This window comes from Procambarus clarkii, chromosome 50, assembly GCF_040958095.1.
Source record: "Procambarus clarkii isolate CNS0578487 chromosome 50, FALCON_Pclarkii_2.0, whole genome shotgun sequence".
Classification (NCBI taxonomy): Eukaryota; Metazoa; Arthropoda; class Malacostraca; order Decapoda; family Cambaridae; genus Procambarus; species Procambarus clarkii.
The window spans coordinates 3,694,470-3,710,487 of record NC_091199.1 but is presented as its reverse complement, the minus strand read 5'-3'; the positions used below and the strand labels follow the sequence as shown (position 1 = coordinate 3,710,487).

Here is a 16,018-nt window from a genome sequence, read left to right as displayed (position 1 = left end):
AGAGTGGGGAAGCGGGATGCGGGCGGTGTTGAGGAGCTCTACTGTGGGACGAGAGTGTGGAAGCGGGATGCGGGCGGAGTTGAGGAGCTCTATTGCGGGGAAGCTGGATGCGGGCGGTGTTGAGGAGCTCTAGTGCGGGACGAGAGTGTGGAAGCGGGATGCGGGCGGTGTTGAGGAGCTCTCGTGCAGGACGAGAGTGTGGAAGCGGGATGCGGGCGGTGTTGAGGAGCTCTAGTGTGGGGAAGCTGGATGCGGGCGGTGTTGAGGAGCTCTAGTGCGGGACGAGAGTGTGGAAGCGGGATGCGGGCGGTGTTGAGGAGCTCTCGTGCAGGACGAGAGTGTGGAAGCGGGATGCGGGCGGAGTTGAGGAGCTCTCGTGCGGGACGAGAGTGTGGAAGCGGGATGCGGGCGGTGTTGAGGAGCTCTCGTGCAGGACGAGAGTGGGGAAGCGGGATGCGGGCGGAGTTGAGGAGCTCTAGTGCGGGAGGAGAGTGGGGAAGCGGGATGCGGGCGGTGTTGAGGAGCTCTACTGTGGGACGAGAGTGTGGAAGCGGGATGCGGGCGGAGTTGAGGAGCTCTAGTGCGGGGAAGCTGGATGCGGGCGGTGTTGAGGAGCTCTCGTGCGGGACGAGAGTGGGGAAGCGGGATGCGGGCGGAGTCTGGCTGTCTGTTCTGTGTCGAGGCTGAAGCATCTTGTGAGGGTAGGAATTGGACACGTCAACTGTTGTTGTTGGTGAATGTTGAAGATGTGTGGCATCTCTCAAACGACTGTACTGAACCACACATGGAATTTGACTGATGATGATTGATTGATTGATGAAGATTAAGCCACCCAAGAAGTGGCATGGGCATGAATACCACATAAGATGATGATTGATGAAGATTAAGCCACCCAAGAGGTAGCACGGGCATGAATAGCCCGTAAGATGATGATTCGCTGTCGACGGGTCATATTACGAGCCTTCACCTGACCTGACCATCCTCTAGCAGGTTGGGAATTATTTATTTATTTATTTATTTATTTATTTATTTATTTATTTATTTATTTATTTAATTATTTATTTATTTATATAAACGAAGGTACATTGGGTTTGTGAGAATACATAGCATAGTATTTACAATCTTGTAAAGCCACTAGTACGCGCAGCGATTCGGGCAAGTCCTTAATCTAACAGATAATTTTAAGTAGGTAAAATCTAGCAGAATTAATAAAATGATAACAAATACATTGCAAGAAAAAAAATGAGATGAGAGAGATTAGTAAGTATATTAAAGCACATTGGTATATTAAAGCTCTGATTGATTACATTGACAGCTTGATTGGTAATTTAAACAAGATTAATAAACACCATACAGCAGATTGACAGCACATAAGAAGACAGCAATGATCACAATGGTAAAGATGTTCGGATTGGGTACATAAAGATTGGGAGATTGGGTAGCAATAGATACAGTGCAATTTTAAAGCAAAAGGTAAAGTCTATGAAGATGAAATTAGTACTTTTTAGTTTTGTTTTTGAATGACGCAAAAGTTGGACAGCTTTTCAACTCATTAGGGAGTGAGTTCCATAGACTGGGTCCCTTTATTTGCATAGAGTGTTTACACATATTAAGTTTGACTCTGGGGATATCAAAGAGATATTTATTTCTGGTGTGGTGATAGTGGGTCCTATTACATCTGTCCAGGAAGAGTTTCAGAGCAGGATTTGCATTTAAGAACAGGGTTTTGTAAATATAGTTGACACAAGAGAATTTGTGGAGTGAGATTATGTTTAGCATGTTTAGGGAGTTAAACAAGGGGGGCTGAGTGTTGTCTGAAAGCAGAATTTTAATTTGTTCTGATAGTTCTATGTTCTGAAATAGAATTTGTTCTGATAGCAGATTTTTGCTGGGTGATGATGGACTTGAGGTGGTTTGCAGTGGTTGAACCCCATGCACAGATACCATAGTTGAGATAGGGATAGATTAGAGAGATGAGAGCAGAGTTAGGTACATAATATCTGATTTTGGAGAGTATACCAACTGTTTTAGAGACTTTCTTAGTTATGTGTTGTATGTGGGTACTGAAGTTGAGTCTCCTGTCTAGGAATAGGCCGAGAAACTTTCCATCGTTTTTATTGCTAATGTTTACATTGTCTATCTGAAGCTGAATTGCATTTGTAGATTTGCTTCCAAATAAGATGTAGTAGGTCTTTTTTATGTTAAATGTTAGTTTGTTGGTTGACATCCTTAAGTGGACTTTTTTTAGTTCATTATTAACAACATTATTTAGTGTGTGTGGGTTTGGGTAGATGAGGGTAGTATCATCAGCAAACAAAATAGGTTTCAGAATGTTAGAGACATTAGGCAGATCATTGATGTATATAAGAAATAGGAGAGGTCCCAAGATGCTGCCCTGTGGCACTCCAACGGTTATTGGTAGAGTGGGAGAGGTTATATTATTGATGGTTACACATTGGTGTCTATCACTAAGATATAGTGATTGGATATAGTCCAGTGCATGGCCTCGGATTCCATAATGATGGAGCTTACGTAAGAGGTAATCGTGATTAACAGTATCAAAGGTCTTTCTCAAGTCAATGAAGAGTCCAATCGGAAACTCATTTTTGTCAAGGGCTGAGTAAATTATATCAAGGAGACTAATAATTGCATCGTTGGTACTCTTTTGGGAGCGGAAGCCAAGCTGACAGGGGCTAAGAATGTCGAATTCTAATTATTAAATAATTACTAACTGTAATTAGTTCTTCACTTCGGAAATGAGATAACTTAGAGATAGGCTACGTAGGATAAATAAACCCATCTCATTATCTGCACATAAGCTAATGAGAATTTGGACCAAGTATATTATATATATAATATACTTGCTGCATTAGGAAATAAGACAAATTAGGGAATATGGCATATAACTTTAATATGACAATATATGTAATAATAGAAATGATGGAATATGACAAATGACAGAATAAGACAAATTATGGAATAATACAAATTTGGAATATGATAAATTACAAAAAACACAGATTATTGAATAAGATAAATATTTATATTAGACAAATTACTGAATGTGACAAATTAACAAAAAAAGGCAAATTATGGAATAAAACCTATTATTGAATATGACGTATTACAAAATAAGACAGATAATGGATAAAGACAGATTATTAAATAAGACAAATTACAGACAAATGCAAATTAAAGTAAGGTAAATACCAGGAGTAAGTGCTAAGCCAGTATGAGAATATATTAAAATGTATATAAATAAAAGTTTATATATATCAGCACAAAACAGAGCTAGAAACAATGGATATAAATGGGATGAGTTTAGGTTTAAGAAATACCAGGGGAATTACTGGTTTAGAAATTGTGGAACAAATTACTGGTAATATAAGACAAGTGGGATAACTGCAGTCTTCCAGGTATAGTTTAGACATAGATAGGTGAATTCTTCCAAGTATAGTTTAGACATAAATAGCTGCAGTTTTCCAAGTCAAGTTTAGACATAAATAGCTGGAGTCTTCCAAGTATAGTTTAGACATAGATAGCTGCAGTCTTCCACTTATACTTTAGACATAGATAGCTGCAGTCTTTCAGGTATAGTTTAGACATAGATAGTGTTACGATGGCCTCTCCTTATTTCTCCCCAGTGCTAGCGTTAAGAGTCTTATCTGCTTACCTTGCGGGTTCCCTGAGATGCAGGGAATCATTTGATATGAGAGGCTACGGGATAGCTGGCTTATTTATGGAGAAATTGTCATTTAATTTATAAGTTTTGCAGGTAAGGGGGGCTCACGCCCCTTATACATTCAAAATGGCGAGTCAATGAGTTTGGCGCCAAGATGTGAGGATGTCAGTAGGCTGGCGATTGGATAGCTGAGGTCACGTGATGTAACTGACCAATCAGAGCTCCCCTGTGATGTCACCGGGAGGCCTGGCTCAAGACTGCAGGTCACTGCGCCAAGCAGAGATTCACGGGCCGTTGACGCGAACGGAGGTGCTACAGTGAGCTCTCGAGATTGGAGGTTCTGGGAGCCTCTCTAAGTGGATTTGAGCAGCCGTATGAAGTCTACCATTGTCGCTGAGGAATAGATACTCCTGAGGAGTATGAAGAAGTCGAGTTTAGTGGTTGAAGAAGTGCCAAGAACTCGTGGCTGGTAGCTTGTGACGAAAGGTGTGCGGTGATGCTGAGAGGGCAAGTCTGGCACCCTGTGGGTCCCGCCCTGGTACGACATGCAGTGCTGCCATGACCGGGTCACATCTACTGAGGTTCTGGAGGGGAAGCACCATGTCTGGATCCGTGAGAAAACGTCTCGGTGAAGGCACGGGTGTGGAAAGCGACGTGCTCAGTGACCACTGGTTTGACCAGCGGGGAAGACCTGAAATCAGGGAATAGGTACGGCAAAGACGCGATTTCTTCACGACGGCTGAAGACCTGTGACATGCAACCGGAACGCCGAGGAGCGACCTGGGAACCATGTACCTTCTACCTTTGGAGAACAGGCGTTGATGGACAGGAGGAGTGTTTAAGGTATATCATTCGTTGATGGACAGGAGGAGGTTATCTTGAGGTTATCTTGAGATGATTTCGGGGCTTTAGTGTCCCCGCGGCCCGGTCCTCGACCAGGCCTCCACCCCTAGGAAGCAGCCCGTGACAGCTGACTAACTCCCAGGTACCTATTTACTGCTAGGTAACAGGGGCATTCAGGGTGAAAGAAACTTTGCCCATTTGTTTCTGCCTCGTGCGGGAATCGAACCCGCGCCACAGAATTACGAGTCCTGTGCGCTATCCACCAGGCTACGAGTGTTTAAGGTATATCATTATTTCCCTCCCATTGCCCCTTGATGTATAGGCTAGGTAGGCCCAGTACATATATATATATATATATATATATATATATATATATATATATATATATATATATATATATATATATATATATATATATATATATATATATATATTATTAGCATATGTATAGTATTAGCAATCATTTATTAGTATTGTATTTCTTATTATGTTAGTATTAGAGTAGGCTGTAGATCAGCTAGTATTATTACTACCTGGAGAAGACAGCGTGGGAACGAGTGTGGAAGTTGGTGGACGAGAGGACGACGTCGACGGACCCCCCCCCCCCCCCCCTTGATAGGATTGATGATTGATTGATGAAGATTAAGCCACCCAAAATGTAGCACGGGCATGAATAGCCCGTAAGTGGTGGCCCTTTTGAGCCATTACCAGTATCAAGAGCTGATACTGGAGATCTGTCACGGGAGACATCTCCCGTCACGCAGGGTGCAGTCGCGCCTCCACAGATCTCCAGTATCAGCTCTTGATACTGGTAATGGCTCAAAAGGGCCACCACTTACGGGCTATTCATGCCCCTGCCACCTCTTGGGTGACTTAATCTTTATCAATCAATCAATCGGAGATCTGTGGAGGTGCGACTGCACCCTGCGTGACGGGAGATGTCTCCCGTGCATTGAAAGGGTCCGAGTCCCCCATTTAAATTTGGCCAGCTGTCCGAGTTGCCAGCTGTGGTGAGAGAAGAGCTGCCAACGTTCTCCAGTTCACCTATTTCATATATTTGCCCCATGTGTTATTTCTGTATATTCTTAATGTAGTTTTCAAATAGTAAACGTTATATCATTTTTATTGATGCGTTTATGTACGCCCTCCATCCCTCTCTGAGCATTATATAAGTGACACTATATGCACCACACTATCATTGATGTTATAAATAGTGGAAATATCCTAGTGACTGGAAACATTTGAGTTACACTGATATTTATGGAAACGTGCCCTAGTCCGGTAATAGCGAATCAACACTGTACTCATGATAAAGTATCATTGTCTGGTGACACAGGGTTTAATCACTGAATTGCATTGTTGAGATGCAGAGTTACGAACCCAACTGGCGACCTTATGAGTAGGTGAGTGACACAGGTGTGTGACAGGTGTCCTGTGAACCGTTTTTTACGGCGGGCAGACTCGGAGGAAGTGCTGTAGCTGCATGAAGCGACGTGTTGAGGTTAGTACCGAGTCTTTCTTCACCCTTGTGTGGGGACAAGGCCTGATCGCTAGTAGCGATTCCACCCGTGGTTCGACTGAAGGACGCCCAGGACGATCAGTGGCACCCAAGTGTGTGGGAGCAATGACCCGCTGCATTGGTCTTTATGTGGTCCTTATCTCAGGTACCGACACAGACCCAGTACGGGGCTTCCCTCGTAACAATAGCTGCAGTCCTTCAAGTATAGTTTAGATATAGATAGCTGCAGTCTTCCAAATATAGTTTAGATATAGATAGCTACAAACTTTCAAGTATAGTTTAGACATAGCTGGAGTCTTTCAATTATAGTTTATATATAGTTAGCTGCAGTCTTTCAAGTATAGTTTAGACCTAGATATAATTTTGATATAAATAGAAGCTACCATGACTGAGGAATCTATATGATCCAAAATCCTTCGATTGGTAGGCACAGAGAAGTCGTCGCATCTTGCAGGTCAGTGTTCGATCCCCCGATTGTCCAAGTCGCTGGGCACCATTTCAACCTTCATACCTATCCCAGATCCCTGTCCTCATCCCTTCTAAGTACAATATAGTGAGACTGGCGTAGCGCTTTCTCCTCCTAGTTACCTTACCAATCTATCTGTTGAAGTGCAAGCAATGCATTTCCTCTTTGTTTATATGTAATCAGCATAAATAAACATATGTTTCTGGTACCTTGAGACTGTAGGCAGTATCTTTCCTCTTTATATATTACAATTTATATATATATTACACACAGCTAATGTCATAACTTAACACATCAAAATAATAGTGATGCCAAACTTGCCTCAAGTGAAATTTCTCCTCACAGGTAAAGTTTCACATACTACACGTACTTACCACCAACTGCTTCATGTCTCACGTACTTCTTCCCAACAGTTTTGTGTCTTACGTACTTACCCCGACAGCTTCATGTCTCACGTTCTTCCCTCCAACCGCTTCGTGTCTCACGTACTTTCCCCCTACAGCTTCCTGTCTCACATACTTCCCCCCAACAGCTTCGTGTCTCACGTACTTTCCCCCTACAGCTTCCTGTCTCACATACTTCCCCCTACAGCTTCGTGTCTCACGTACTCCCCCAACAGCTTCGTGTCTCACGTACTTCCCCCAACAGCTTCCTGTCTCACGTACTTCCCCCCCTACAGCTTCGTGTCTCACGTACTTTCCCCCCTACAGCTTCGTGTCTCACGTACTTTCCCCCCTACAGCTTCGTGTCTCACGTACTTCCCCCCCTACAGCTTCGTGTCTCACGTACTTCCCCCCAACAGCTTCGTGTCTCACGTACTTCCCCCCAACAGCTTCGTGTCATCTCAGGCTGTGGACGGCAACAGCACGACGCAGTACCACTCACTGGGCACCTCCCCGTCTCAGTCCTGGTGGAGGGTCGACCTGGGAGCCTTCTTCACCATCACCTCCGTCGACATCCTCCCAACTGTCAACGTTGCTTATCGGTTTAGGAATGTAGAGGTGCACTACGATAAGTATAGGATGAATTTTGTCAATATTTTGTGTTCTTAAATGTATTGTACATATATGTTTGTAATAAACGTAGTAGTGAAGTTGTGGACTAGAACCACACGCGCCATCTGCCCAGGTGGCTCTATAGCGCCAGCTGGGCAGGTGGCGCGCAGGTGTCTAGTCACAAAGGGTTTTGGGGGGATTTTCCCGGAAGTTTGGCGTGTGTCGGACACGTGTGAGCGTCCGGTGTTTGGGTATGCGGTCAGGAAAGATGGGAGGTCATGTTGTTGGGGGGTATGAGAGTATGTGGGTTATGTGGTAGAGTAAGAAATACGAGGATATGAGTGGAATATGTGGAAAGAGTAGTTAAATATGTATGTGTGTTTGCCGTAGATTTAATCCTGTGTGTAGATAATAGTTTTGACGATAGTAAGAAAAGCTATGTAGAGGCTGAGTGTAGGTGTGAGGGGTCCCAACATAGGCGGATATGTTGTTTGGGGTGGGAGAGGGGTGAGGGGAGCTTCCCCTCGGCGTGAGAGTGCTTAGGGCCATTTGTGGTTTGTGGTTTTTCTTCGAGAGAGCAGAGTCCAGGAGGAGATGAGAGCTGCAGCAGGAGGGATGTGGTCCTTTACCTTAATGGTTTTTCGATGTCTTCAGAGTGGTCTGGAGATGTTCACCCCAACAGCCCTCTCCCTTACTTCCGCCAGCAGGCCCTCACCTGTCATCGTCAATCACTCCCACCCCTCATCCCCCTCCTCTCCCATACCATCAGGGGTCCCCTCTCCCTCCCCTCCATTACCTTCTAGAGTGGGGCACCCCTCTCTCCTTTACCTTCTAGAGTGGTACGGACCAGGATCACATACCGTCACATCGACCTGAGAAGTGTCACCACATGGCACATCACTTAGTAAACTCAGTCAAAGTAAGTAGGTTAGCGTTTACTAAAAGACGGAAACATTTCACACGTCACGGAGACGCGATCTCTACCTACACATTGTTCTTGTTAACTGTGATCATTGAAATGTATGCATGTTTACTCATTCTCCATCACCTCTTCTTCCTACAGCCATTACTGCTGTGCAGACCTTGTAACACACAACGGCGTTATCATAGCAAGACAATGTCACAGAATGTTCAAGACTCCTGAATGAATGAAACAGCAATCCGTCTCGTTAAGGTCTAACCTTCGTGGCGGTTTGAGGCGTAGTGAGATGGACGAGGTAGTGGGATGGCCTTACCCTCTCCCCATCCACCCTCACCAAACCCCTACCCCCCTCCCACCCCCTTCCAAGCCCAAACCATCAAGCATCACAACACCCTTCCCTGACCGGATGTTCTGTGCAAAGCCTTTAGTATTATTTCTGATCATATGTGTAACTTTGTATCGCAGTGTGACCAACATGGTATCATCATTCATTGCTCAAATAGCATTTTTTAAGAATATCGAGAGTCATAAGCGGGTCTTCAATCTTATTATTATAACAAATCATAATTTGTTGTAAACACACCTGCATGGGATACACATAGCAGTCAGTGGTTTCTCTCTCTCGCTCTATTCAGATCATTTTATAGTTGGGGGAAAGTAACATCAATTCCTCTCTCCTGCTGCCGCTGTTCACATATCTTTTTTTCATTTCACTTAGACTGACAGCGCACCAGAGGATGGAAGACTAATGTCAATTTTTCAAGCCCCCATCACTCTCACCCTTTTAACCTTGTAACGTAACACGACCAACATGATGACATAGTTCTTTGCCTAAATATCATTAATGTAACGTGACCAATATGCTAACTTCGTTCTTTGCCCAAATATCATTTTAAGAGTAACAAGCAACTTTCTGTCCGATGTCTGAATATTGAAATGTGATCCCCATTTACCCAAACACAATATCTCCATTACATCTCATACCATATAAATATTACGGTCTGCAAGTTTTAGACGTCTGTAACACCTTGTAACGTAACGCAAATCAACTTTCTGCAGTCCAAATAACATTATGAAAGTATGACTTAATCCATCTTCATTACATCTCTTACCATTTAAATATTACTGTCTGCCAGTTTTAGCCCTCTGTAACACAATGTAACGTAACGCAGAAATCAACAACTTTCTGCAGTCTAAAATGTCATTTTGAAATGAAAAGTAAGTCTTAGTCTATCCCCATTTTATCTCTTACCATATAAATATTGGTGTCCACCAGTTTTAGACCTCTGTAACACATTGTAACGTAACGCAAATCAACTTTCTGCAGTCCAAATAACATTATGAAAGTATGACTTAGTCCATCTCCATTACATCTCCTACCATATAAATATTACTGTCTACCAGTTTTAGCCCCCTGTAACACATTGTAACGTAACGCAAATCAACTTTCTGCAGTCCAAATAACATTATGAAAGTATGACTTAGTCCATCTCCATTACATCTCCTACCATATAAATATTACTGTCTACCAGTTTTAGCCCCTGTAACACATTGTAACGTAACGCAAATCAACTTTCTGCAGTCCAAATAACATTATGAAAGTATGACTTAGTCCATCTCCATTACATCTCCTACCATATAAATATTACTGTCCAGCTGTTTTAGCCTCTGTAACACATTGTAACGTAACGTGGAAATCAACTTTATGTGATGACCAAATAACATTATTGAAAATGTCAACCATGTTTAGCCGTTACATCCAAACACAAAGAAAAATATTACCGCTTTTCTTTGAGAAACTTATATGTGGTGATCATATCTCCAGAGTCCACACAATAAGCCACACATCACCCATCTTCTGTTTTCAAATCACAGCTCGCATCTAATTTAATGTTATTTTTTTTTTTTTGCAGAAACTATGTTTTGAGAATATGCTCAATGTCAGCAATTACTATTTGTATCATCAAACTCCTTTCAGTCATCAAAACAAGCCGAGGTGCCGCATAAACCACTAAAGATTTGATGTATGCAAGGTACATCATTTTGACAATTCTGTCACCGACCCGCCTTAGCGAGATGACTGTGCGCAACAGTACCCTAGCACTCTTAATAATTTTATTCAAGCACTGTTAACATAGCATAATGTAAGATTTTTTTCACATTTCATATCGCGTGTGTAGATTTAGTTTTAACAAAAAGTGAAACACGAGAGCATGAATTAATAGGGTTGAGATAGGAGGAAAGGCTTTGTGGAAGATAAAAGAGCCGAGGAGACATGTTCCCTTCCTACATTACTATTATTTCTTGCAGACCTGCAGACCTGTCCAGAAAAGCAGTCAGTCACTCAGTCAAACATTTTTATAGTTAAAAGTTTTTCATCTTAAAAAACAGGGACTACTAGTCTTCATTTTTTTCTTCTATCAAATCAAATAGACACGAGGGCCACTACCAATTGTTGTTGTCTGTCTATCGCTTGACTAGATTAAGGACCGCAATATCCCACACCATACATGCTACGGGCTCTCACTAGTCAATAAACACAATTTTGTATCATTTCTCTACTAAATAGCACTCCGAATCATATTAGCACATTTTAATTTTACATTGTCACGTGCACAGCCATCAAAGGGGAATCTCACTACTGCACGGATGTCGTGTGTGTGTGTGTTAAATAAAAGGTCCTTACATAGCTTATCATTTTTTTTGAGAAACTTATAAGTAGTGATCATATCTCCCAAGTCCACACAAATAACCCACACCAACCCACTTCCATATTGAGAAAGAGAGAGAAGGCAAACATAGCTTGGTTATTGCATCTAGTTTTAAAAAAGGGGTAAGAATAAGAAGAGTCATGTTCCATAAAAATACTTTACAGCAACCATTATTTATGCGCAGTAAGAGGGAAACGGAATTACAACGCTATCGAGTTAAACATAACATAAAGACAATAAGGTAGTAGTATGCTATTAATCAGCTAGTCAAAACTTAACATAACAGATATGATTTCACAGAGTTTTTAACCTTTGCTAGTTTTTCAGTGTTTTCTCTTCACTTGTGCTAAGTGAGTCAGACAAAATGTGACATTTCATTATTAGCCAGGCAATACGCTATTAGCTAGATAGTCAAAACATATAACAAGCATTATTTCACTGGAATTTTTTCTAGCAAATATGCTTCCTTTAAGCAGTTCAACACATCAAACACCAGCAGTCCGCGAAATTCCCTTTAGTCAATAATCATCCTATACAGTATTTCTTGACTAAAATAGCACTCCAAAACATAAGTGGTCATTTTTATTCTCACTGACGCATTATAGTCAATAATTTGTTTCGCAGAGTGACAAGTTATGCCTAGTGACGAGATTTCACGGTGAGCATAGTTTAAGAGAGTTCACACTGTATTAATTATGGTCATGGATATGTTATGTTATGTTTATGAAGATCATTACTTCCTATTTTTAACATTTTTCTTGCCCACAGCTTTTCAGTCTTCTCATATTCTTTTCAAATAAAGTTTGCTTACTGTTTTCCAGTAGATTGGCTTCACATTACATATATTAATCAATTTTTAAATTCAGTTCAGTTTCTTTTCAATATCACAGCTTTGCTGTCCCCCTGCCAGTATCTAGTTCAAGACCTCTTATTATCAATGTCATTAATACTGCTATCATCAACCATGTATTGGATGTCTCAGACATTCAGTTAACAACTTAGTAAGTGTTTAATGAACGTGAGAATCACTTCATGTGCGCTCATTTTAGTTTAGTTTAAAGTTTTCCATCTTGAATTAATACTACTATCACCAACTATGTATTGGTTAGCTCAGGCATTCAGTTAACAACTCAGTAAGTGAAAATCACTTCATGTGAGCTCATTTTTAGTTTAGGATAAGGTTTTTCCATCGTGAAATACTAACCGGACTTGCGGTTCGAGTCGGGACCCTAGGTCCTGACTGGTTTGGAGTGGAGACGGGTTCAAGTAAAAAATGGGCACACAGGAAATGATTTCGACGTTCAGTAAATACTTACCGAGTGGATAACTGAATGCCCGAGATCCCAATACGGGGTTATAATAATAATAATATTAATAATAATAATTTTTATTTAGGTAAGGTACATACATAAAGAGATTTTACAAAGTTTGTTGGCTTTATAGATAGAGCTAGTACATACAATGCCTAAAGCCACTATTACGCAAAGCGTTTCGGGCAGGAAAAACATTAATGACTTAAGCTTAAAACTAATGGGTAAAAAGAATAAAATGTGTTGAGAACAAATAAAAATAGAGGTAAAAGAGGGGGAACATTGTTGAAAAAGCAGCACAAATACAATTACAAATTATTACAGAAAATTACATTCAAACAGCGTTGATTTGAAAAAAAAAAAAAAAAAAAAACATACATGGGTTGACAACAGAGGGGTAAGGTAGGTTACAGGGAATTTATTAGGTATAGCTTCGTTTTTAACTTAAACTGGTTGAGAGAGGTACAGTCTTTAACATGGTTGGGAAGGTCATTCCACATTCTGGGCCCCTTGATTTGTAGAGCATTTCTGGTTTGATTAAGTCGTACTCTAGGAATATCAAAACTGTATTTATTTCTGGTGTGGTGCTCATGGGTTCTGCTACAACCTTCTATGAAGCTTTTGAGATCAGGATTGGCATTATAGTTTAGCGTTTTATATATGTATAATACACATGAGAGAATGTGCAGCGACTTAATGTCTAACATATTCAGAGATTTGAGTAGGGGTACCGAGTGATGTCTGGGGCCAGAATTGGATATTGTCCTAATAGCAGCTTTGTGTCGAGTAATTAGAGGACGTAAGTGATTTTGGGTAGTAGAGCCCCAAGCACAAATACCATAGTTGAGATATGAATAGATAAGGGAGTAATAGAGAGTCACCAGGGCAGGGCGTGGTACATAATATCTGATCTTAGAAAGAATGCCCACAGTTTTTGAAACTTTTTTTGATATGTTTAGAATGTGTCCCTGGAAATTCAGCTTGTGGTCAATGAGAATGCCAAAGAATTTGCCATCTAATTTGTTACAAATTTGGGTATTGTTTATTTTGAGATTTATTTGATTAGAGGATTTATTGCCAAACAGAATATAAAAAGTTTTGTCAATGTTAAGGGTGAGTTTGTTGGCAGTTAGCCACAGATGGACTTTATTTAGCTCAGTATTTACTGTGGCATTTAGAGCAAGGGGATCAGGACTGGAGTAAATGAAGGTTGTGTCGTCAGCAAATAGAATTGGTTTGAGGTGTTGGGAGGCATTTGGAAGGTCATTAATGTAGATGAGAAAGAGGAGAGGGCCAAGTATGCTGCCCTGGGGAACACCAATGTTGATGGGTAGGGTGGGAGAAATTGTATTATTCACAGAAACACATTGGAGCCTGTCAGTAAGGTAGGATTTGAGGTATTGTAGGGAGTGTCCTCTGACACCATAATGATGTAATTTAAGAAGAAGGTTTTGGTGGTTGACAGTATCGAAAGCTTTACGCAGGTCCACAAATAACCCAACAGGGAACTCATTTTTATCAAGAGCTGTATGAATCGAGTTAAGCATACTAATAAGTGCATCGTTAGTGCTTTTTTTGGGCCTGAAGCCATATTGGCAAGGGCTAAGTATATTGAGTTTGGCTAGATATGAGTAAAGCTGCTTATAGATTAGTTTTTCAAAAATTTTTGACAAGTTTGGCAGGATTGATATAGGTCTGTAGTTGTTAACATCTGTGAGATCACCACATTTGTGGACAGGCGTTACTCTCGCTTTTTTTTTTAGAATATTTGGAAAGGTTTGGAGTTCAAGTGACTTGTTGAAGAGCAAAGCAATAGCAGGGGCTAAAGATCTGGAGGCTTTTTTGTAGATTAAAGTTGGTATCTCCTCAAGGGCACCAGACTTGGTTTTAAGGGAAAGGATTATCTCATTGACGTCAGTGGAATTAATAGGCTTTAGGTACAGAGACTGTGGATAATTACCTGTAAGATAGTCCTTAATGTCAGTACTGGAAGATGGAATATCATTAGCAAGGGATGAACCAATGGAAGAGAAGAACCTATTGAACTCAATAGCAGAATCAGAGGCTGAAAGCTGACCATCGTTATTAGACAGGAGAGTCGGTTTGTTATTTAAAGACTTCTTTGATCCCAATATTTGTGAAATTGTTCTCCAAGTTTGTTTAATGCTGCTCTTTATTTGGGTAAATTTATCTTCGTAGTATTTAGTTTTGGCTCGTCTAATTATCTTAGATAGCAATAATGAGTAATTCTTTGAGAATTCTTTGGAGACAATTCCTAACCTATACTTCTTCTCAAGGTCATGTTTTTTATTAATAGATTTAAGTATTCCCTTTGTAAGCCAGGGATTGTTAAGCCTTTTGGTTGTGACTTGTTTTGTAAGCATAGGACAGTGGGTATTATAAAGGCTAAGAGTTTTTTGAAGAAAAGATTGCACTGCTAGGTTGATGTCCTCTATGTTACCTACCTCGGACTCCCAGTTGACATTATCAGTAGCAGTTATGAAATTGTCTATAGCAGTTTCATTGTGTAGTCTAAAACGTATCTCTCTTGACTCAAGAGGTGGTTTGCTAATGTTAGTTAAGAGAAATGTGGGGTAATGGTCTGTTGTGCTATCGGTGATTATACCTGAAGTAAGCGGAGAGGTTATGTTTGTCCAGATGTGATCTAGAGTCGTGGCAGTGCTATCAGTGATTCTAGTAGGTCTAGTGATTAAGGGTATGAGGAAGCAGGAATTCATACAGTTGAGGAAACTAACAGCGGTTGATGATAGTATTTAATTTAAGATTGTGAAACTTAAAACTAAACTAAATGCTCACACATGTGATAATTTCCAAGTTCAGTTAACACTCACTGAGTTGTAAACTGAAAGACTAAACCAGCCAATGCATGGTTGATGATGATAGTAATATTTTAAGATTGAGAAACTTTAAACTAAATGACCACACATGTAGCGATTTTACATTCAGTAAACACTTACTGAGTAGTAAACTGAATGCCGGAGCCGGCCAATACAAGGTTTGTGATAGTAATATTTTATTTTTTATTTACGATGGAGAAACTTTAAACTAAAAAATGAGGTCGCATGGAGGGATATCTATGTTCAGTAAACAGTTACTGAGTTGTAAACTGAATGGTTGAGCCACCCAGTACATGGTTTGTGATAGTAATATTTTATTTTTTACGATGGAGAAACTTTAAACTAAAAAATGAGGTCACATGGAGGGATATCAATGTTCAGTAAACAGTTACTGAGATGTAAACTGAATGGTAGAGCCACCTAATACCTGGTTAATGATAATAGTATTTCACGATGGAAAAACCTTATCCTAAACTAAAAATGAGCTCACATGAAGTGATTTTCACTTACTGAGTCGTTAACTGAATGCCTGAGCTAACCAATACATAGTTGGTGATAGAAGTATTAATTCAAGATGGAAAACTTTAAACTAAACTAAAATGAGCGCACATGAAGTGATTCTCACGTTCATTAAACACTTACTAAGTTGTTAACTGAATGTCTGAGACATCCAATACATGGTTGATGATAGCAGTATTAATGACATTGATAA

At 40.6% G+C, this 16,018-nt stretch overlaps 1 protein-coding gene across 1 annotated transcript in view; it reads left to right on the top strand.

Moving 5' to 3' along the window:
• The window catches only part of LOC138351512 (uncharacterized), a 97,437-nt gene that overhangs the window by 64,882 nt on the left and 16,537 nt on the right, over positions 1-16,018 (top strand). The window contains exon 3 of the mRNA XM_069303320.1: positions 7,343-7,511. Within this exon, the coding sequence (XP_069159421.1) occupies positions 7,343-7,511 (169 nt within the window). The remainder of the gene's footprint in view (positions 1-7,342; positions 7,512-16,018) is intronic.